Below are 25,515 nucleotides of genomic sequence, written 5' to 3'. Positions count from 1 at the left end.
TAATCGAAAATTTTAATGCAGCGGCTAGTCTGTTGTGATAATGTATTAAGAATTTTATTAACTTCTTTTTGTTGAATATGCCGTAAAAATGATTCACAAATTCATTAAATATTCCTTCATCTCTTTGCTGTTCTTATATGTTCTGGCGACAATTTTAATAGCAATATTAAAGTTGGAGGAAGCCAGTAATTCTGGCAAACCAAAGGCTACAAGTAATGAAGAAGAATGTGTGCGTGCCTATGTATGTGCTGCCACTATACAGGCCAGACTTTTTAACATAAAGCTACCAAATTTGACACATAAATACTTGGAGAGTAGAAATGTAACACTTTTTTTAAAGTAGTTAATTAGAATTTTAATTAAAAACAAAACAAGATTTCTACATTTTTTCGTGATAACTTCCAAAAATATTCTTACACAAAAATGGCTTTTATATTGTTTCAAAATTCGGAACATTGTCTTTTTAGTATAATCACCTTTGTTGTAGTAAAATTCTTAAATTTTGATTTATTTAATTTTCTAAGATATTGAAAGTATATTTTACAGCAATATTTTAATTGTTATGAATGAAATCCAAGCCCTTTTCACTAATATTTTATCCTGCTTTTTATCCCTTTCATTGTTGCCGCTCAGTGTATGAAGATTTGGCACATTTGTCCAGCTCTCCTAAAAATAATTTGTGTTCGGAGCTCTACTGGACAGACTTTTAAACTTGGAGCTATCAAAATTTGCTCAGTTATGGAAGGTGGAAATGTGCACCTAGGTGAAATATTAATTAATTAAAAATTAAATGAAATTTAGTCTTTTCTTTCGCAATTTAGAAAATATTAAAAGCACAAAAAAGATTTTTACAAATCACAAAAAAAAAACACCTTTTTTTAATGGTATTAATTTAACAATTGTGCAATGTTTTTCTGAATTTTTTAAAATTATTTATTTGCCTTATTTTGAGCAATAAATTACACTGATGCTCTGAAATTCAAACTGTTTTCATTGTTTTGTCAAATTTTTAGATTTTCTTCCATTGTAGGAAACTTAAGGAGCTTGTTTAGCATCTGTATAGCTGGTTTTAAATATACAGATTTCAGCACAACAGGTATTCACAATCGAAATCGGTACTGCTATGGAAAAAAAGTTCCGAGCTATGTTTTTCAAAAACAATCAAGTTTATAGTTAACATGCATTCTATTAGTAACAAATACGTTCATAGAAACAAAAATATTAATGCTTTTCTATAAAATTAAAAAATCAATAAAAATTGTTTTTGTTAATATATCTATATTATTATTGTTTAACTAAATTATAGCTTGTGAAACTACAAAATTGTTACTTGGTTTTAACATAAGAAATACTTCAGGGTATTCATTTTCGCTCACGAAATAGATAGTTGTTTTTTCGCTCACGAAATAGGTAGTTATGCAATTTGGTGAATTTGTTATTGACGGGCAACATTAATTTGAAGAAGAAATTGATGATTGTGAATTTCTTACCTCAGAACCTTAACTTTCTACCTGTTATCCTCTTCTATTTTATTATCGATGGGCATGTTAATTAGTATTCCTATACGAGTTTTAAAATATAAAATGTCTAAGTGCTTCGACCACTTGAATATGTTGCTGCCATTAGTTTTGTTTCTATCTCAATAGAACCGAGTCATTAAAAAAAAAAAAAAAAAATCAGGTCATTTATAGAATGGATAAAAGCTTTCTTTTCTCTCGTTTTGGATCAAGTTATGCATAGAATAACATCCCGTGAGTGACCCTTATGAGTTCATTTTCAGTACACGAAGTTCGTAATCATATGATGTACAGGTTCATTATATGCAATATTGGTTGCGATTCTGACCATTAAAAATTGAAAACAATGTTTTGTTGACATGCTATAGCATTTGCAATATCTCACTGAAGAATAGTAGTCTCCATCACAAAGCTTCCCTTCTGACCATTCAGAACAAATAGAATATTGTCTTTTGTTTGGTGAGCTGATTCTTATGCAATCAGATTATACACATTACTCTTTCTGCTATAATATCGCGAGAGTTCAAATAATAAAATGCACAATATTTTAAAAATAAAACGACTTGCCTGTCTTTCTTTATATGCAATTTTCCAATTTGACATTCTTTCCTTTTTCATTTCATATTTAATTCCTAATCCATCCTGTTTTTCCTTCTCTTTAGATAAGTGAACAAATTACACGCTGTCAATTTTGAGACAGAAATCATAATTTTGAACCCTAGCCAAACAAGGGCAAAACGAGCTGTCTCCTCTTCACTTAATTTTCACAACATACCAAATGAAGGACATTTGGCCTATGACATTAAATTTATTGCATGCCAGGTGACATATATCAGAAACTTTTAGGAGAACTGACTCATTAAAAAAACAATTTCTAAAATGATATAAAAATCAGTTTTTGTACAATATTTTCGTGAGTTATCAGAGAAAAACACCAAAATCTCGTTGAATTTTAGTTAAATTTCCAATAACGATTTTTAAAAATTGCACATTGCATATTACCACCATCTGAAATTTATCTATGCTAAATTGGTAACTCTAGGTCTAACGATCTATTTTGTAAAATGGCAAACACAGACATACACAAACCTAGAATAATTCAAGTGTACTTTGCCAAGAATTGCAAAAGTTTATTATCTGTTCATCAGTACTGTTTAGTGACTGCAGAATATGTTCCCAGCTGGTAAAAAAAATAAATTTTTAACTACAAAGATTAATAATGCCTGCAATTTTTATAGTGAATGATTTCATAGAAATCAGGCTAAATCAATATTCTTCATTTTGGATGTAAAAAATAATAAACACGAAACAATATTTATTTCATGGTAAGAATATTGTAAAACTAAATATTATTTGTACTTTTATATATGTCAGTAAATTTGTTTTTTATTCACTTAGTACTTCATTTTCCCTTAAAGAAACATATAAGAACTTCAATACTAAAAAAATTAAGTAACTTATGAAAGTAAGTTTAAAAAGAATACACAAGGGGAAAATACTGTAAATCAACTTTAGAAATATTTGTTTCAATAATAATAAAAGGAATTCAAGAATTATTAATCTTTCTTCATTCTACTTTTGACACTGAAGTATATATTGCTGAAAATGAAATGTTTTCCAGTAACCATATTTCAACAAATGACACAACATAAAAAAAATCCACAAAATTTATTCCCAGATCTCCGTAACAAATGTACCTTAATGGCATGTCTTTATTTTACAAGTTTTAGAAGAGTAGAACTCTTCTAATATAGTTTGTTCTGCAAGAGGACCTTTATTTTGTTGACATGACGGTCACAAGGTTGCAGATGATATAGAAATCAAGAGTTAAACAGGCACTGAATGATGCTTACAAAATTCATCAAAAATCTGTATCCCCAGTCATTAGAAATAAACACTAATGATGACTACATAGGCAGAGTAATAAAATAAAAATATAAAAACTTTACAACTGTTTTATATTGATTTGTTGAAAGATATTTTAAGTATAAAACAAGTAAATCAATCAAAACTCTTTTTTCAGCTAAGAAAACAAATCACCTAAAACAGTTAACTATGAAAAATCTTGAAAATTATTCATAAAACTTACTTATTATCAATGTTTTTGATAATTAAGAAATAAGCACCCACCATAGCAATTGGTCCATTAAATTAATTTACCAAAAAAAAGTTTAAACAAATTGTAAACCTAACCTTTTTTTTTACGGTTATTACAAAGCATTAATCATACAAATACATTATAATAAATAACTAAAGTTTTATCAAAAAAATATTGTTATGAGAATTTGATTCATATTAAAAATATAAAAACATACACAAAAATGCAAAGAACAGTATTACTAAATTAACAATTTTTTTTTTCAATCATGTTAACCATGGCAATGCATCAACTATAATGGATAAGTTATGGTATTTCAGCGAAATTTAATTATGAAACTTCAACAGAGATAGCACCTTAACCATAACCAAATTTAAAGACATGGAATGCCAATTTTAGCAGTAAATGTTTTTACAAAATTTACAGGGCTGGCATCATGAATCAATCTAGTTACACAGCACAATTAAGATCACATTAGAAAATGCAGCTGATACAGCTCAGTTCTCATAACAGCAATCCAATCAAAAATTTGAGAATAAATTAACTTTTTTATTGCAAAGTTCCAGTTATCTTATTATGTTGCATTTTATGTTGGGTACAAAACATGGAAGCATAAAAGAATAGAGATGCAAAACTAATAATTTATTTTCATAGCTGAATGATATTGTCTTCTTCCTTTAAAAAGAATTTATTCCAGAAGCCTAAGAACTTTACCAATAGCGATTGTCCTACCTGAAAAGAAAGAAGAAAATTTTTGCTTCATCATTAAATTTCAAATATTTTTTTTTTTTTTTTTAGATCACCAATACATTTTTACAGAATTTACTGATATAAATAATAATAATAAACTAATAAACCCTTTACCTTCATCTCTTAGTGTAAATCTACCCATTTGTGGAAAGTCTTTGAAGGATTCAAGACATATTACACCGGCACATTCCAACCTCATTATTGCTATTTGATCTTGTTTTACAAACCTTGGACGTGTTTTACCTTTTTCTCCTGATTTTTTGTCTATTAAACATATCAATGCCTAAAAGAAATATGTATATATTATTTAAAATATAAGTGTAAAGCATCAAACAATTTTAGAAAAATTGCAATTCAGTGTCTCTTTCCAAACATGCTCAGTTTGTTGGTACAAATATTCTCCAAAGTATATCAAAACTAAAGATTTCAGGAAAATGTTTACAGCTAATATATTTTCTCATTGAAATTTCTTTTCCAAATTCAAAGTGACATGTTAAGTCTAGCGATTAAATAGTTAAAATAAAAAAATCTGACTAAATAACATTCTCATAAAAATACATCTTGACAACAATGGGCAAACTTGTATGATAAGTTGCAGTATAATTTTCTTGGATAGTCTAAGTTATCATACAGCATGGTGGGGGGAAATCTCAACGCCATATTTTTCGAAAATTTAACTATTTTCTTCTTTGCCAAAATAGCCATCAAACTGGGAATGCATTTCAGATAATCTACATTTTAAGAATACTATTCTATGGATGATTTTTATTCACAACCATCTGTATTTCCATCATTAATCAAATTGCAGTTTAATTATGCAATCTGCTCTTTCATTTAGTTCGTTATATTAACTGACATTTTTAATTTATGTTTTTTAGAATCTGTGTTTGAATAGAAACAGTAATAACCTGTATTTCTAATAAATGAGTGATCAAGAAGCCATTTATTTAAGTTTAAAGCAAAATAAGGGATTTGAAAATATCCCAATATATAGAATTTTGATTACTAAACTTAAAGCACCTTAAACAAATGTCATCCCAAAGAAATATTTTGTTGTAACAATTATATATATGTATTATATTACCAACAATTTAATTGATATGGAATCATCTCCTAGCAGAAGAATGTTGCCAGAAAGTGCTTCATAGCATATCTTTCACTTTTTAAGACCTTATTTTGACAAAAGGCAAAGATTTTAATAGATTGTATTAGCATGTCATACATTTCCAAATTTTTAATATATGTTAACTGATTATATATATTTAGTAAATAAATAAAACATGTGGTTAAATAATATTCTGTACTCCTTTCTAAGTCTTTTAATGAAGTATTAAATACCATTATTGACCATAAAAAGCAAAAATCGTAAAATAATTTTTACTATTGATTTCATTTATCTCGCAAAAGGATATGAACAGAAACAATATTTTAAAAATCTTTTAATGCTTAAAATAATCAAATAAAACTTAAGACTAATTAATTTAAAGTAGAATCACAGACTTAGTGTCTTATAATATTTTATTCCTAGAAATAATTTCTAATTAGTTGAAGCTGGAAATTTTCTATTCAACTCATTATACTGATTTTTTAATACAAAATATTAGTTCTGCATTATACCAAAATCTTCTATTTCCACACTATTAATTTTTTTCTTTATTAACAATTCATTAATTATTAATATGAACCTTAAGAGCAAAACATATTCATTGTATATTCTTCAGGAACATGGCAAATCGCTTGATTAATATTATATTGTTACTATTTGCAGTTAAAAAAAAATAGCTAAATTATGTTTTCATTATTCACAATATTAATTTAATTTTTATACGTTATGAATAGAGAGAGAGAAAAAAAATGAAAGTAGAGAATTCAGCAGTCAAGATTTTCAAATATAAATGTACATGAAAGCAGCATTGGACTTCTCTATTAATAAATAATATTATCAACAGAACAAATAATCAAAAGAATTATATATAACATACCTTAACAGAAACTTCTTCAATAGCAGCATGGATATGCAAAACAGCACTATACCCTGGACAGATGATTGATTTATGCTCTAAAATTACAACCTAATGGTATTAAGAATAAAATAAATTAATATAAAAGAAAGGAATACACACTTCTTATTATCAGCAGTAATTAAGAGATTATTTCAAAGCTACTTGAATAATATTTTGTAGATTGTATAATATTTATCTGGCCGAAATGTATTTTAAAACATTAAATAGGAATTTTAAAGGTTGACAGACTGATTCTGATATTTAAAAGAAACTGAATATATTTTAATCGGAATTAACAGAGGATCATCATAATAATGATTTTGTATGAGAATATACAAGGACAAACAGATCATAAAACCAGAAATATGACTCAGACATGTAAAAAAAGGGGAGGGGAGGTTTAATGAATAGCTTTCTATCTTTTTCATTAACAGTATTATAAAAAAGTAAGCCAAAGTACATTAAATAATACATTCCAAGTTATAAGATACAAATCAAAAGTAGACACAGAAAACACTAGTTTGGAATCAATAGGACTAAACTTATTTTAATTTTACACGGGAGGGGGTCACTTCTGCAATTTAATTTCCCCTGATGTTACTAGGTTTTATAAAAAATTTATCCCACTTTGTTTGGTTGTATCTAATACCTTCAAAATGAACTCATTTCATTTTCTTGTCTTTATTTATTGTACAGTATGCCCTAATGAAAAGTAATTCTATTCATTCTAATTTAAATCAATGTTAGAATAAACAAAATTTATGTTTAGAATACAAAACATGTCAATTTTATTAAACAATTCCAAATGAGCATTTTTCAAAAAATGTCCCTGTGTTTTTATAAATATATATGCAGCACTAAAAGATCTCTGCTTTACTAGATGTGCATTTAGTCATCTACATATCACAGAATCATTTGCCACAGATTTACTCGCAAAAGATGCAATAGAAAATTACATGTAAATTGACAGAATGCTAGAGCATGAAATAATTTCTTTCTTTCTAAATGTTCTCTATTCATACTGTTAGCCCACACCCAATTCAAAATGGAACAATAATTCGACTAACAGAATGGGGGGGGGGGATTACACAAACAAAATGGAAAATAGCTGAAACAAAATATTCACAATCATACAGACTCTTAAACAAAAACCGAGTATTGTATCAAGTGAAAAACTAATCCTTATTACCAATTTTCTTTACTACATGAAAAGAATGTTTTAGAAGTACATATTTAAAGAGAGAGAGATGCCATGAAAGAATTTGAATAAAATTTTTGTGACAAATGACTACACACAAATCAAAATGTATAAGAAAAATGTTACATTTCTTCTTATTTGCTTCCCCCCCCCAGAGAAAATCATGGAAAAAATCACTTATAATAAACTTTAAGACAATTTTAAAATTCATAAGCACTTTGTTAAATATAAGAAGGAATTTTGAAGATTCCAGACTTAGTAAATGATCTATTTAAATGTACATTATTTCTCAATAACTCAAGAACAACAGCAACAAAAAATCATATAGAAAATAAATTTAAAAAAAAAAACACCTTTAAAAAAGATATAAACAATAAGATTATAATTCAACAAGATATCCAAACAGTGGAAAAATAAGTTAATCTGATTTCATTTATATATACAAATACTAGGACAATAATTTATATATATCAAAATAACTCAGAAAATTAATAACACAAAATTCATTCTTCCATTTTCATAACATGCTGTATGACTGACTTGATGTTTGAAAAAATAAATTAATCAAATGGTCGTTTTTTTTTTTTTCCTTCTTCTTTTGGAATAAAATGACCATTAAATTTGAATATATAATATAGTAATGGAAATTGAATCTTAGTTTTACGAATTTTTTCCCATAGAATGTAAAACACAAAATTATTTTAGCTAATTAAGCTGATCAACTTAATGTTCTAAAAAAATAGGACATAAAAACTTTCAGAAAATATTATATAACACTGCATTATACTGTGGTGCTCTACCCTCTGCACACAAACCCTGGGAAGGTTGCATAGCAATCCTTTTTGGGTTTGCTACATAAAACTTACACTCCTCACTTGTTACAATAAAAATACTATCCCTACCATATATATATATATATATATATATATATATAATTGATCTTAATTTATTTACTTATAATGCTTTAATTCAATTCAGAGTTGAATTAAATTTAGTGGCCCCTAAAAATTTTTTTTTGATTTTTGTAAGCATTTAGAAAACGAATGAAATAATGAAAATTATGAGAATGTTATTATTTAAAGAAAACACTGAAAAAAATTTATTTAGATTTAGATTGAAACCTATCTTGTAACATTTAATTATAAAAAAAGTCAATTTTATGAATTAAATACATTTACAACAAAAAATAAATTTAATAATTTCAAATTGCATGGACTTCTCACATTAACGTTACAACAATGATGAAAAATCAAATTAAATTTCTTGAACAGACATATATTTACAGTTTTTAGAATTAAAAAAAAAATAGAGACATGTTTAAAAATTAAAATTCGTACCCCCCTTATTTTGATAAAATACATTTCATAAAAATTAGTCTGTACATCTTAATAACATTGAAATAATCTCCGAAGACTTCAAGTACTAACAAGATTAATTTATTCATGCTAATCAACTTGGATGAATACATCTTGTCACAAAAAGATGCCCCTTTTCTTTTACCATTATTATTTTTATAAAAATATTTTAAATTATACTTGAGTAATAATGATACAACATCCTGAGTGGTTAGCTATGGGGTGGTAAAATTGGTGATGTTCCTGTAGTTCAAACAGTTTGTTCCATAAACTAAAATGTATATACATTTATTCCAACTAAATCGTCTTGAATTCATTTTCTTTCATTATTTTTACTGAGACATATGTTTAGAACTTGAAAGTATGATGATCGGCACAGTCATCAAGAAACATATTTAAAGTCAAACAAGAGAATCAGGTACTTAGCAAAAAATCACTTGATCATAGCTGCAGTGTTGCCAAATTCTATGGCTAAATAATGAGTATTTTGGGAGCCACATAATATTATATATATATATATATATATATATATATATATACACAATAATTTAACTGTTTATTAATCTTTATTCTCCATTGTAGATCTGAATGTTAATATAATCAATTTTATTTTTTCTAAATTATTTTTACAAAAAAAAGAAAGTTTAAAATGACCTCAAGAGTGACTTGATCTATAAACGATGAATTTATAAATTATAACATCATTAAAATAATAATCAGATACTATAAATTTTTGGGAAAAAAAAAAAACCCTCCCACATAGATAGTGAAAGAATAATTTTTTTTAAATAGATAAAACATAGATAAACATATATATAATACAGAATATAGAAAATAAGTCTTGTTTTGTGTTCAACTTGAAAATCTAAATTGGTTCATTCAAAATACCCCGCACAATTAGAAGCAGAATCCATCGCAAATTAGATGCATGATAGCTGTATGCCAGAATTGAAAGAACTTTTCAAATACAGTTTATATGATCCAACAAAGTAAAATTTCAGTTTCTTAAAAATTTACAAGTGAATCCCTCATCTGGTGTATGCACAGAAAGGTAGAAGGTACCTATATCCGATTGTCAGTAAATGACTGAGTTTCAGTGACTCATACAACTTAAAGAAAAAAAACCAGATAAAGCTTGATAAATTTTTTTTAAAAAAAAATTATAGTCTTAGAATATTTTAATCTTTCCTTTATTAATCCTCTCAGATTATATTTAGTTTCAAATATTTTTTTAAAGGATGCAAACCGTTATTTTATGCTACCCAAAAATAGAATGATATAGTTCATATTAGGAAAAGATATACTTATTAGCTCACAAAAATTACAAGATGCAGTGGAAAAATAGACTGACTACCAATTTGTGCAAATTGTGGGCTAAGCAAGATTGAAGGTTAAGGAAAAGATTGAATGTTGAATGCTCTTACAGTTAATTATAAATAGCTGTAGCCTTACAGTAACAAAATTGCAATATATTACTTTTATGCTTTAGATATATTGATAACTTTAGTTGGTATCAAATATAAAATCAAACTCAAAATTACAAAAGAAACATCACCTGAGCATCAAACACCTTTCCTGTTCGGCATGGGTTGACAAAATCACACAAAACAAAGCCAGATGACACTTCCTATTTCCCATAAAATAATAGGTTAATATATTTAAGTGTTTTTTATTTCTTTAAAAATTTAAAAACAATATATTGGTTCAGTTTTTGAATATATACATTCAAAAAGAAAAAGGCATTACAAACCTCTTCTTCAACTCCTTTTAATTTTATTTTCACATTTTCACCTGACATTACAGAAACAACTTCATCTTCATCTGACCATAATTGTAAAACTTCTACAGCTTTCTATAAAAAGAGATTTTCATAATTCGCCTCTCAAAAAAGAAATCTAATTCAATAATGTTCATCTAAAATTATATTTTATATATATATATATATATATATATATATATATATATATATATATATATATATATAAAGTTGGAAGCACTAAGTTAATTAAAATAGATAAAAATATTGATAATTGAACAATTTCAAACATCAGACTAATACATTAAATAATTAACATTAATGCTTGTCTGCTTTACCTTTTCCAAATGACTAATATTTAAATTATTACAAAGAAAGATAAATAAAATTAAGGAAAGCTTTCTACCTGTACTCTTGTTTTACAATTTAGCAACACATAAATTTTATTCTAAATTTTTATATTTATATAATTTGAAAATTTTCATGGTAAATAAGTATAAAATAAAGAAAGGCACTCAATATATATTATTCAATTTGAAGGAACAAGAATTAGAAAGTATTTAATGATTTAATTTTTGCTCTTGAAACTGCATCTGTATTTATATCAAATAAAGATTTTTCATTCAATCAAAAACTTCCAGCAAATAAATGCCAGATATTTTTGATTTTGATTACTAATTGTTAAATATTTTACTAATTAAGAAACAAATAAAAATACTACTAGGCAATGTTTAAAGATATGTCATTGGAAATTTTAAAATGGAGTAGTTTGCACAAAATAACGATCACAATTTCAATAGTCGGATCCCCTCTCCAATTCTTGCATAATATTTTTTTCATTCTAAATAATTATTAATAAGCATATTTAATTTTTGTCCACATTTTGGACAAAAATGACACTAAAAGTAAATTTACACTTTTAATGAAAAAAATTAAACTTTTATTAAAGTCATTAAATAATATAGGAAAATGCTTATTATATTACACAACTGTGTTTTTTTTAACTTATGAAAGATTTTTATCAGTTTTTAACAAAACATCAGAATAATTTCGAACAAGCATTTGTTATATATATCTAAATATATTCAATCTAATAAATATATCTTATTCATGAATAACAAATGAAAATCTTTGTTTAAAAAGAAAAAATATACATATTCTTAAATATAAATCAGTTATAACCGACTTACAAAAACAATACTTCACAAATGAAGTAAGAATAGTTTTAATAGTTTCATAAAAGCAAATGATACTTTGATGTTCTGATTGAGAGTATTAAATCCTTTTAATAAAATATCTTCAGGAATCAATTTTATTACTATCAAAGTATATATTTGAAAATATTTCTAGTTGTCACCAACTGTAAAATAAAATGGAGTTTACTCACCCTGTTTGGCATTAAAAGCAACTGCTGTCCTCTCTTCGCATTTCCAGCTTCTACTTTACCCAATACTACTGTACCCATATCCTAACAAATATCAAAATTTTATAAGAAAAAAAAATTAAAGAAAAAAAAAGCAAACAAAAATTTCTTAATATACAACATATTAAAATATTCAAACAAATAATATTAATCAATATTCAAACAAATAATATTAATCAATATTCAAACAAATAATATTAATCAATACTCATATTAAGATCTTTTAAACCATTGTCTGAGCTTTAAAAAAACTGCATATCTCTTAATCAATACTAAAGAGTCCGCCATTGAAATGAGAGACACTTCCACCATCATTAAATAAAATTAGATCATTAAGTAAAATTTAATTAATCACTATGTAACAGCAAAAGATCAAAATGAAAAGCATAATTTAAAAGCCTTTTATCTAAACCAATAATAGCATTTTTCAATAAAACTTTATATAATAAAAATATTGATAATTTAAATTCTGAATAGATCATTTCTCTCCTTTTTTAATTGCATAGAATTACAATTTCTTCATTCATTTTCTTATTTCCATCAATATAGTTAATATATCACAATCTAAAAATCTTTGTCAGAAATTAAGAACTTTTATAGAAAAATGTTAGCAAATGTAAACTGTTTGAAAAAAAAAAAAATCTAATAAGTACTCATATCCTATACATATATTATTACCATATTTCTTACATCTGATCCTTTCTCTATGACTATTAACAGTTCTGAATTAAACAATTAATATTAAAAAAAACACAATTATTACATTTCATCATTTTATTGCGATTTATAATTCTATTTCAAAATGTTTGAAATAGAACTATAAATTGCAGATGCATTCTTAATTATAAACATAATGAAGAAACATTTACATACCTTATATTTATCTACAACTGGCATTCGGAAGGGACCTTCAGTAGGCCTATTTAAAGGTGGTAAACTGTCAATATATTCCAAAAATGCTGGTCCTCTATAAGGAAAGAAAATAAAATGATGAAATAATAATAATAACATTAATTTTCTGCTTTTTTTAATGTACACATAAATACAGTTAAAAAAGTTCCTCATATGAATTAATATGCTGTTTTCTTAAACCCTTTAACCAATTTGTTTCTCTATAATCCAATTATCTATTGCATGAAAGCAGATTCTGCCGAGAATGCATATCATCAATGAATGATTCCATTTTAGCTTATAGATTTAAGAAAAAATAACTCAATGTTGGTTTGAACTATTAAAACTATCAACTATTAAAAATTAAATGAACAATCCATTAAAAAATATTATTTAAAATCATTATTACTTTTTATACAAGACTTAATTCAAAATTTTAAGAAATTCTAACTGCAAAAATTCAAAACTTGCACATTTTAGAAAATGTGGTTTAATATTTAAAACAAAGGCATTATGAATTTAAAACAATTTACTCATTTATCAATAAAGGGCAACAATATTTCCTTATAATATAACCAACTAAGACTGTAATCAATAGATTGAAAACTTCATTTGCTGAAATTCATTGCTCATAAAATCAAACAATTACTTAAGCATGTAGGATATATATATATAACATGAACCCTTTTTGAATTTTAATTATCAGATTTCAAAAAGAATTTTATCAAATGTTAACTATTAAGACAGGAAGTCTAAAAAAAAACATCTTAAAATCAATACTTTACCTATACCAAGGACACACTTTTTCATCAGGAATATACTTAAGGAAAGCTCCTGTCAATCCAGAACAGGGCATAAAATAAACATCTACTTTGGGATTGAAGCCACATTTTTTAAGGTATGGAATGAGTTTATCTTTACATTCATTATATCTGCAAAAGAAGATTAAAAGACATCATTATATCAAGAGTTCCAATATTTAGTGCACAAAATATTGGTTTATAATTAAAGATTTAAAAAATCATGTATACAAAATAACTGAAATTTAATCAATTTTCTGATATCTGCAGGGGTAAAAAAAAAAAAAAAAAAACACCTACCATTAATATTAACATTTTCAAAAAGAAACAGTCAAGGTTAATTTTTTGGAATCAGATTTTTAACACAGACCAACAAATTTTTAATTTTCACATAATAACAAAATCGATTTAATATTAGTTTAGTGTGCCCTGAGTTTGTCGCCAATATGGTAACCCAAAAAAGCAAGCAGAATAATTTTTCTAGCAAACTTAATACTGATTAATTTACAATCTTTTTTTTTTTTTTTGCTTCTTGAGTTGTTGATCTACTATAGCTAATTTGTAAAAAATGAAAATTAAAAATAATATACAAATAAACATCCATTAAAGAATTGAATTAAATTATGTTTTATAATTGAAAGTATTATTACTGCTAATACAACATTCAATGTTATTTTTAAAGAGAACTTTGAACAGATATTTTGTTTTGCAATTCTTAACAAATTATTTTATTCCAATTAAAATCATCTTTATGAATTTTGTCAGAACAGAAATTAAAAACATCTGCTCAAGCTTTTTGAAAAATTTGTCTTTATTTCAGTTTTTCATATTAAAATTCCAATAGAATTCTTTGTGACTTATTGTTCTTTTCATGAATTTCCCATGGTTATTCAATAAGTTATATGCGTTCAATAATCCGATATATGATGATTAGAGTAATTAGCAATATTATGAGGGATGTTTCATCTTGAATATTCTATATTTCGAAATATATATGGCGCTGATAGAACAACATTTGTTTCACAAAAAAGTTTTTTTTTTTAATTTTTTTTTATGGAAATTGTTTTCTATTTAAATGAAGAATTAAATTAACCAAGTGTATTTATTCCTTCAAGAAAAGCACCAGTCTTCAATATCAAAGCTATTAGCTTGCGCTGTTCCTGTTATTCTCAGAATCCTTAATTTTAATGAGCTAGAAAAGCTACTAAGTTCTCACTCCCACTGCTACTGAAGCTGTAGGATGTTTTTTTAAGGTTAGAAATTTTGATTTGGTGATTTTTCACTGTTGGCATCTTTGACAAAACGAGGACACACTAAATTAGGGTATTACAAAAAAAAAAAAAAAAAAAAAAAAATCCATTAAGGCAGAAGAAATAGAACAAATCTACAAATGACTAAATCTTTTCTATTTGAGGATGCATAGAAAGCCTCAAAGTGTTTGTTTTAATTTTAAAAAGTATTTTGCATTCTGATTTGAATTGATGTTGAGGCATGATTTTGGGCTGAGATCTGCTTGTTAGAGCAATGAAGTTTAAAAGTTTCTCATATAGAGAATGAAGTTTCTCATTCTCTATCTATAATACAAATGTCAAGAAAAATGTGTCAAATAAGAAAATCTTTTAAAAGTAATTAGGATTTAATTTTTTTTTTGAACATATATGAATAGCTCTAACTGGTTTATGCTTCAAATAAAAATAACTTTGTTTGACATTTTACTATCAATCTTTATCAAATTTAAATACAAGGTAAATGGAACACAAATTTTCTTTCTTTTTATTTCAATTTAAAAATACCCATTATTAATATTATATATATTTTTTTAAATTTTAATTTTCATTTCAATACACTACCTGCCTTCTTATTGTTCTCAAATTGCTAGATTCAATGTACTAATAAAGCTACTAGAATCTTACATACATAACTAGCAAAGCCCCACAACGTTTGTGTTTTGATTTTTTTAAAATTCAATTGCATGCAGAGAATGTCAAAATACTTTGTTACAAAACTTGGCCCAGATAGATCTTGAAAGTTCTGAATATTAAAGACTCCAATGTATTAGTACCCATTGATCATGAGTAATCATGATCCATAAAGGTTCAAAATTATAGGTGAAAAGATATATTAATTCAAAATTAGAAATGAAAGTTGGATTAAACTTTAAACAATTAATATTTAATTATGACCACTTTGCTTGTCCTTTACATAAGCAGCCATTTTGTTCCTTAGCTGTGGCCACTTGGCATTTTTTTTAAAGAACACAGACAATAAATATCAATCTGACTTTAAACTAAATAAATAATAAAAACAGTCCAGTACCTTTCTTCTGACCATTCAACTGTAGGATCATCCATTTTGTTCACAAGAATTACTAAGTGTTTAACACCAGCAGTCTTTGCTAACATAGCATGCTCTCGGGTCTGGCCACCTCTTTCAAAACCAGTTTCAAATTCACCCTTTCGTGCAGAAATAACCTAAAAATTTATAATGCAAGCATTAATAACTTTACTAATAAGTATTTCTTTTAAAGAAAAACACGTAGAACATTCTGTTAAGTGCAATAGTGTTTAGTTAAAAATATATTGTAATAGTAATTTTATACTTACTAAAACTGCTAAATCTGCCTGACATGCACCACCAATCATATTTGGAACAAAACTCCTATGTCCAGGAGCATCCAATAAAGTAAAATGTTTAGTTTCTGTTTCAAAGTAAGCCCTTCCTACTTCAACTGTCTTGCCTTTGTCTCGTTCTTCCTGTGTATAGTATGAATTTGCATCAGTAAAATGCACCGTACAATTATTATTACTATTGAATGAATGATTTATTGAAAATATCCCATTTTAATATCATGACAAAATATATTTAATAAAAAGAATTTTTTAAAATCTGTTCTGCTCTTTTAAATCTGAACAGGCTAAAAATTAAAACAAAATAAAAGAGTATAAAAATAATATCAATAAGTTGTAATTTTAAGTAAAAATTATACATATTAAGTAGTTAGTATTCTGTTAAATCTGCAAGCAGCAATGATGCAGAAATGCCAATTACTAACTGAGAATTCCATCAAGGCAATGAAAAGTTTATTCAATGGTCCAATGAACCCATGAAGGATGGTCTAATTGCCAATCATAGCACAGTGATCAGCATATTATTTTTAAATTGCTATTTTAAAAATCCTAAATATTTGCTAATATTATTCAACTTCTGAGGTATAAAAAATCTACTTTTTCTGTCATATATACCTTTTGGTTATTAAAAAAAAAATATTTAGAGTATTCATGTCATATTCTAATAGCAAAGACTAAAAAAAAAAAAGTATTCCAAAGTTATTTAATACTTTCACAATAAAAACACTATTTTTTAAAAATTTTTTAAATAATTTTAATAGCCCAACCAAATCTAAAACACCTTTAAAACAAGCTTAAAATACGGTAATAAAGCAATTTGTATAGAATTCTTTATGATACCAATAAAGGATGTCAGCACTTTATAAAGTTTTACACTGACAGACAAATTATTAATTTCTTTAATCAGGAATTTTGAAAAAGATACATAACTTTCACTAAAATGATAATATCAATTACAGAAATCCACAATTTGATTTTCTCCAATTTGAATTTATAATTCTCAAAATAAATTTTTTAAATGCTACTGAAAAAATTATACTTTTACCACTTATTTAATAAATTAATATTAATTACATTTTTAAATAATGAATATAAGATTAACACACAATGTGTAAGGTATCTGAAAAATATGGTTATCTTTTAAAAACTAATTACAAATGAATAAAGATATTCACTTACAGTTTTATTATATCTCATAAAAAATATTAAAAGTTTTTTTTGAGAAATTTTATTGCATTACTATTAGTTGTGCACAATACATCAAGTGTACATGAGATTTCTAACCATACTCTATGAAGTATTACAGGATCAATACTCTGAATGGTCGCTATAATTCAAATTCTAAGTTCACCAGTGTCATGAATTGGAAATTGGTTAACAATTTTTTCACATATCCCCATAAGAAATCCAAAGATGTTATGTCAGGAGGTCTAGATGGTCATAGTACTGAATCTTTTCCAGGGAGCTTTTTATCTAAAACTTTTTGGTCTTCAAAACTCCAATGTAATGGTAAATTCATATTGCGTGCAAGTCCTCTATTTGAAGAATTGCAAAAATTACAAGCATATCGAGGTAACCATCAGAGTGGACATAGTTTGGAAAAGAGAGAGACAGAAAGCCCAACAATTTGATTGTGCCATAAAGCACACATTTATTTCAGAGCTGACTTTTGCTCCCTCCAATATAGCAAGAGTATTTTCTTAATCCCCATATTTGTGTACAATGTCTGAGAAGTGAAGCACTGTCTCATCTGAAAACAATACACATTGTAGAAAAATTTCATTGCACTCCGTTTTTTGTAATATCTTATCTGCAAATGTTTGGTATTGAAACATATCATTAGGGCTTTAACTCATGTAACAATTGAAGTTTGTACATGTAAAGTTGTAAACTTTTATGTACTACAAATTGCAAAGTTGATATCAGTACTTGTAACAGCTGGGCCATCAACGAATCGATTTACAGGAACTAGGACGAAAACATTCAGTTTGTGTAACCTCATTGCAGCTTTAGCTAGGACAGCCAGATTTTGATTTTGACGATGTATTACTTGTTATCACATATCTTTCATGCCACTTATAAATTATGGATCTTGAAGGTGGACTTCAATTTCAAATTGTCTGATATTTACATTGTACCTGTGTAGCAGATTTAAATCGATAAACCATGCTACAACTTGCACTCATTCTTGTGGGGAAACCATTTTAAAACAAAAATGTTTCAAAGGGTTGATGCAGCACCATCTAGTTTACATTTCATTAAGAAGAAACTTTTTCTTTATGAAACATTTAAAAAAACCATAAGTGAAAATCTTTGCTTATTTTAATTTATTTTTGACAGTGTAGCTATAATTTATTATGTAAAGGTTTTAAAATTATTTTTATATATTATAAACATGTTTTTTCCCAATTATTTTCTTTAACCCCTACTTCATCTCGGACTTTTCTAAATAAATTTGTTCATGAAATTACAAACTTCTTAGAAATTCTCATTTATACAAATTGTAAGCAGTACAAAAGAGCACATTTTGATTTAAAAAAAAAAAAAAAAAAAACTGAATGTAATTAGCCATTAAATATTAATCAATATTTGAAAAAGTGGAGGCATTTTCTAAAAATGTTGAAAATAAACTATATCAATAAAATGCAAATTTATGTCAAGGTAATTTTACATCCAAACAAATAATTTTAGAACATAAAAGGTGAAAGTTTTCCAACTTTGAACAGGCAATTTACATAAATTCTAGGATGGGGAAGGGATTAAAAACTAACTTGACAATCTTATTTCAATACAGAATATTTTTTTAAAACTTAACTTCCACAAAATATGAAATTGTAACTTTACAGTACAGTATTTTATAATATTAAAAATTTTAAAAGTAAATTGATTACACATATCATTTACTTCTTATCTAATAGGGGAAGTTAAAAGCCAATTAAGACTAATTGTGCTTAGTTCAAGGGTATTTACTGTTAAATAAGACAAACTAGGAATCTTCAACTATTACATATTTATAAAAGTGTATAAATAAAGAAGGAAATTACTTGATTTGTATCTAAAGCCCATGAAAGGTACCACGATTCTCTATTCTTTTCTTTTGCTTCACGTTCATATTTTTCTAAAGTACGTTTGTCTACCATTCCAGTTAAATATCTAAAAAAGAATTATACATAACTTAAATGAATTAGCTTTCAAGATTTATTCAGCAATAAGAAAGCTAAGAGGAAAGATACTTACAATAACTGTCCACCAATTGTTGATTTCCCTGCATCTAAAGATATGAATTATACAATGATTAAATTTCCTTAGAAAAATATATTACTTAAAAAGACAATACAATTATAAATATTTACTTTTTGTTCCTATTTTAAAATAACTTTTTATAAAACAAAAAAGCTGTAATTACAAAGCACTTTAAAGATAATTTAAGAGGCAAATACAATTTTAATTTTATGCATACAGTATAATTTTTCATGTGTTTCAATAAAATATTTTATTTCTCAAACAGAATAAAAATGATCCATTCTTTCTTTCTTTTTTTTTTTTTTTTTTTTTCATTCTCTTTTTTTAAGTTTCAATAGAAAAGAATAAAGCATCATCGATTTTCATAATCTGTGATTCAGAACTTTTCATCCTATTTTTTTACAGACATTACAGTGCTTGTCAAAGATTGAAAATGGTAGCTAAAATTTAAACGATACACAAAAAGTAATATGAAATTGGAAGATGGCCTTTCATATCATAACACAAAATTGCTATGTTCAGTATATTTAAGTACATTTCAGCTACTGTCCCTCTGCAGGAAAAAAAGACGATTTTCTAATCTTTCTGTATTGTGTAATGCGAACTACAAGGAGAAAAATTATAATTTTATAAACTGCAGCAATAATCAACTTAAAAAAATTATTTTATATATTATATACGAGACAAATAATACAGAAGAATAATTAACTGTAAAGCTTGAAATAATGAAAAAAAAATTTAACCTTCTTTTCAGCCATTTATTATACTTTCATATAAATTCAAGGTGAATACAAAATTTTTATTTGGCAGATCAGTAGCATTATGTTTTAAAAAGAATATTACCATAACATTTAAGTGATGAAATGAACATAACAGCTATTAACATTTACTTTTATAAATACTGATAAACCTGCAATATAAAAAGCACGCCCCCCCCCTTAACAAAATAATATACTTCAGTTGTGTAATTAAACATCAACCACACAACTTTTTTTATGTTAGATTATTTTTAAAAATATGTTTTAAAACTTCAATAATAAAAAGATATTTAAAACAATTATGCTTACCAACATGTCCAATGAAAACAACATTTACATGTTCTTTTCTAATACCTTCTTCCTCTTCTTTAAGTACCTTTTTTTTACTTTTTGAAACTATTTCAACTTCTTCAACTTCAGCAACATCATCATCTTCATCAGCAAGAATGTTATTTTCAATATCAACATTTTCCCAGTCTAAAATTTATCAAAGAATAACATTTAAAGTTTCATGAAAGACAAAAATTAATATAGTAAGATTAATTTCCTGTTCACTTTCAGAAGTTTTAATTATCGATTTATAATCGTTAAAAATTATTAATCTGAAATTTGTCTTGTCTTTGTACAGTTGAATTATTTTTTTCATTTGCTAAGATTCAAAGACTTATTTAAAGACCATGTTCCCTATTAAAATTTTATAAGAAAACTGAATATAAAAATCTTATTCCAAGTTAGAACAAGAATTAACAGAGCAGAAGAATCATGATAAATATTTAATACTTTTTCAAAAACAGCCTGCTGGTCTTTTGCAAATTTCTATTACAGTAAGATCTGCTGATCTGATATTCCTTTTCATAAACAGAATAGGTGAATACATTAATATAGCTGTTACATAATTTCAAATGTAAAATTTTATTTCATAGTATTTTTCCCATTATACCAGCACAGGCGATACAGTCGCCAATAATGATGCAACCAATGCCAAATGGAATATTGCTGCTGGTAAGCTTTTGCTCGGTGCGATTTGTCCCGCAGACTGTGTGCTGTCGCCAAAGAGTCTGCTTGGCAAGATTTGCACCAATATAATAGAAAAGCACCGTTACTTTTCCCAATTAATTGGTTTGCTGGGATATTGATTATATTTAATTTCAGTTAAAATGCTTAGATATAACTTCTTTTCTATGATTTTATCAAAGGCTAAAGAAAAAAGAAAAGTTATTTTAATAGTCTTACATATGATATGTTCACTGCGGGAATCAACTTTTCTAAAGGTGAGCAGTCTTATGACAAAGGTGCTATTAAAAATGCAAATGTACAGTTTATCTATCTTCACAAGTTTGCAGTACTGTAATTTTCTTTTAAATTCATTTTGTTGATTACACAAATATTAAACAGAATCTTTAGCTTTCAATAGTGGAAAAAAAATTACATTTAATTATCTGATGAAACAACAAAAACAATCTGAATTTCAGAACAGTAATGTGATTTAGTAATGGAGATTAAGCAAAAAAATTAAAAATTGTCAAATTTTAGAAAAAATTTAAATGAGTATTAAAGTGGTGTCATTAAAAGAAAATTATAAAACAATATAAAAAAAATTTCTGCAATATTTTTTAAGTTATCATGAAAAAATGATTGCATATTTTTTAAATTACAATTTCAGAAAAAACACTTCGATACACATTCCTATTCTGCAAGGTATATATGAACCAAATTTGAGAGTTAAAGATAAAACAATTTGGTTTATAGAGTGTCTGCACACATAAACATTCACCCATATTATTAATTAAAAAAAAAATTTTTTTCTAAAAAAAAAAACACTCTTGAAAGAAAAAAAATTAATATGTGGAGATTTGATTCTAGTTTGCTTTCACTATAGTATCAATCGAAACCGCACTTACAATATTTCATATTTTTCATTCTAATATCAGCTATCATTATTTAATGTAACTTGCATTTAAAAAAAAAAAACAGTCAAATAGTAATCTAATGGTACTATGAATGTTCCCAACAGTACACAAAACATAGCCCAAATGCACCAAAGCTTGTAACATTTCATCACAAAACTTGCAAGGCAATGCAAATCAAGGCATAAACTTTCTATTTAGGTGCAAGTATAGCATATATTTTGGAAAATCTCATAGAAGATATTTTGATAAATAACCGTGCTATTTCGAGATGCAAGATAAGATTTTATTATTTCAAATATAAGATCATTGGCAACCTCATTGCTACTTTTAGAACTTTTAACTCTAACAACAATTGTAATTTGTTTCCTGTACGCTTTCATAATTGGCATGAAATTCACATAATAAATCAATTTATTTTAAGACATGAAATTAATTATAAGTTTCTATTTAGGGAAAGAATAACTTCATAATTTCTCAAAATTTAACTGAATACAAGGCTTACATGTAATTCTGGAATCTTCTTCTAACAAATACATAGCAAAGTTTTACATTTAAAAATTTACAAAAGAAGATTATGCAGTAAATCTTTAAGAACAAAACAGTAAAACTTAAAAATCACAATTATAGTCAACTAAAGAGGGAAAATAATCGTTATGAAATTGTAAAGCAAATTTTAAAAAGTCTCACCAGCTGGTAAATCATCATCTACTATATCTCCACCCGCACTTTCTTTGTTGTCAATTTCCATTGCCAGTGGAGGTGGATCTAATAATAAAACCAACTGTATCATTTTTAAGTATCACAGAATGAAAAAAAGACAATAACAGCATTCTATATCTCTATTTATACATATATATTAATAACATCATCAAGAAAAAGTTCTTCAATCAAATTACAGTTTTATAAATTTCATTTTTTACCCCTACTTCCATTATATTCTTTTTCTATTAACGTAAATTCAAGCATTCTTTTCCTCAAGTATTTCGGCTTGAATTAAGTATTTTTTTTTTTTCACTTCGATATTTTGAAGCAATGGAGAAAGTATTAAAAAAATTGAGTTGTTCATTCTTAATTAAACTAATAATTCAATTATTTTATTTATCTACAAAGAATCATACCATAAACACATTATACTTCTTAAATTTACTATTAAAAGACTATTAATAGTTCACAAAGAAGAATATGAAAATTTTAATCCAACAATAACGATAATAGGCTGAAATAAATAATTACAGTCTATCGATTAAAAAATTAAATTTCATTAATCTAATTTCTGTATTTTTTAAGAAGAAATCAGAAATAGACTACAATCAATAAGTCAAACATTCAGATAAGTAATTTTAACACAATCATAATATTTTAATGTTTTAGTACAAAATCAATGCAATTCATTTTTTTAGAAAATTTCTATCAGATCAGTTAATGATTTTAAACCTTAAAAAAAGATTGATCTGTATTAAATTCTGCTCTATTTTTAAAATTGTTTTAACCAAACAATTTTTTTCCATTATAAATGAAAACATGCTCTCCAAAATAGAAAAAAGATTTCAGAAGTATCTAAATAAATTGTAACTATGCAACAAATATAAACAAATTAATGGAAATCTATGGCCACATTGCTAATAACAAAGAAAAATCAATCCGAGATCATTCTATTGTATTAAAGAATGTTTACTTTTTAAATACGTGTCCATAAAAAAAATGTAATGAAAAATATTAAATTCAATAGAACATAAAGCCTATAACCAAATGTTACAATTATCATATCTCTTTATTTAAATACTTTTATAAACAATATACAAAATACACAACAATTTTTTTTATTCTTTTCTCCTTTATTACATAAAAACCAGCCAAATCATAAAAAAACTCAGTTCTAATCAAGTCTTAGGAATGAGCATCTAAGGAAATAGTAGCAAAATACAAGTTTGGTAATAATATGGATTACACTCACGAGAAATGTTACAGGTAAATGCTATGCTCCCATCTTTGCTATGATACATATACTCTATATTTATATTTCATGTATATAAGATCATATAATGTGGTGAAACCTAAATATATTGTAATTTTACCATGTTTGGAAAGTCAAGCACAAAATTAAAATCAACATTAAAAATTATATATTCATAATTTCATGGAAAGGAATACAGTATCCGAACAGCTTTCACTTTAACACACCAAGAATATTTTCCCAGCATATTCATTCCAAATATTTTTAACATTATTTCCAATTTAATTACGATGCTTAATGTAGCATGAAATTACATATATCTTGAAAGAAATCGCTACTTAAGAAAATGCAACAGCAATTTCATGCAATTAAGATACCATTTCAAATAATACAGGAAATAAACAAAGACAGAAATTTCTTGCAGTATACTTACAGATCTCACAGTTCAACAAATGTGACAAAATATTTACATCTTTCTATTCTAAAAAATATTTTTACTCAAATACGTATTCAATATGTCATTGATTTTTCATGGCAATAAGGTTTATAATTCGTGATTCCCTACTTATCGCAATCTTATAACGTCGGATAAAAAGCAAGTTACCGGGAAGTGCAAATTCAGGATACAGCCAAATGATAGAATGCTTGATTCAGTAATAAAGACGACAAAAACAAATATAAAGTGAAGATAAATTTAAATAAATTCAATGCGATTGAAACATGAACTGCGGTCGCATGTCAATGCCCGCCGGCTTTAAATGAAGGAACTGAAATTGATACTAAATTAAATATAACTTTTATTAAAATATTTCATACCAGGTACAGGCTGTTTTTCATTTTCAGGGCTGGGATTACTTTCTTCTGATGGAGATACAGCTTGAGCTGCTGCTAAAGTTGCAAATGATGGAACGAATGGCGGGGCATCCACGTTCAGTCCTAGAAAATGCTTTGATAAGTTATTGCTGTCGTCCTCGACATTATTTAAAGCTCCATCTGAATGTTGTTCCCAAGAATCGGGGGTAGTTTGATCATCTGTTTTTTGGTCCATTATTCAGTATATTTCAACAACGATAGAGAAAACTCCAACTCGAATAATCTCCACAATAACGCAATTCAATGCGTGCAATCCGCGTGGCCGTCTGAAGAAGGAAACTTCTTATGATTTGGTCGCAGTGCGCTTGAAATAATAATTCTTCTTTCTCAATTTTTCAGGTAAAACAATATGCATTGAT

At 26.2% G+C, this 25,515-nt stretch overlaps 1 protein-coding gene across 1 annotated transcript; it reads right to left on the bottom strand.

Moving 5' to 3' along the window:
* Positions 1–3,170: 3,170 nt before the first annotated feature.
* Positions 3,171–25,444, bottom strand: LOC129968839 (eukaryotic peptide chain release factor GTP-binding subunit ERF3A-like). The gene is made up of 15 exons (XM_056083119.1): positions 25,100–25,444; positions 23,017–23,094; positions 20,729–20,896; positions 19,656–19,689; positions 19,463–19,571; positions 16,395–16,544; positions 16,108–16,262; positions 13,777–13,923; positions 12,974–13,067; positions 12,065–12,145; positions 10,672–10,773; positions 10,477–10,548; positions 6,348–6,437; positions 4,480–4,648; positions 3,171–4,347 (listed from the first exon to the last, which is right to left on the bottom strand). Exons 1-15 carry the CDS (start codon positions 25,329–25,331, stop codon positions 4,304–4,306), a joined length of 1,725 nt encoding a protein of 574 aa, XP_055939094.1. The 5' UTR covers positions 25,332–25,444; the 3' UTR covers positions 3,171–4,303.
* Positions 25,445–25,515: the final 71 nt, after the last annotated feature.

This window comes from Argiope bruennichi, chromosome 5 (genome assembly GCF_947563725.1).
Source record: "Argiope bruennichi chromosome 5, qqArgBrue1.1, whole genome shotgun sequence".
Taxonomy (NCBI): Eukaryota; Metazoa; Arthropoda; class Arachnida; order Araneae; family Araneidae; genus Argiope; species Argiope bruennichi.
This window is presented reverse-complemented; position numbering and strand designations above follow the sequence as displayed.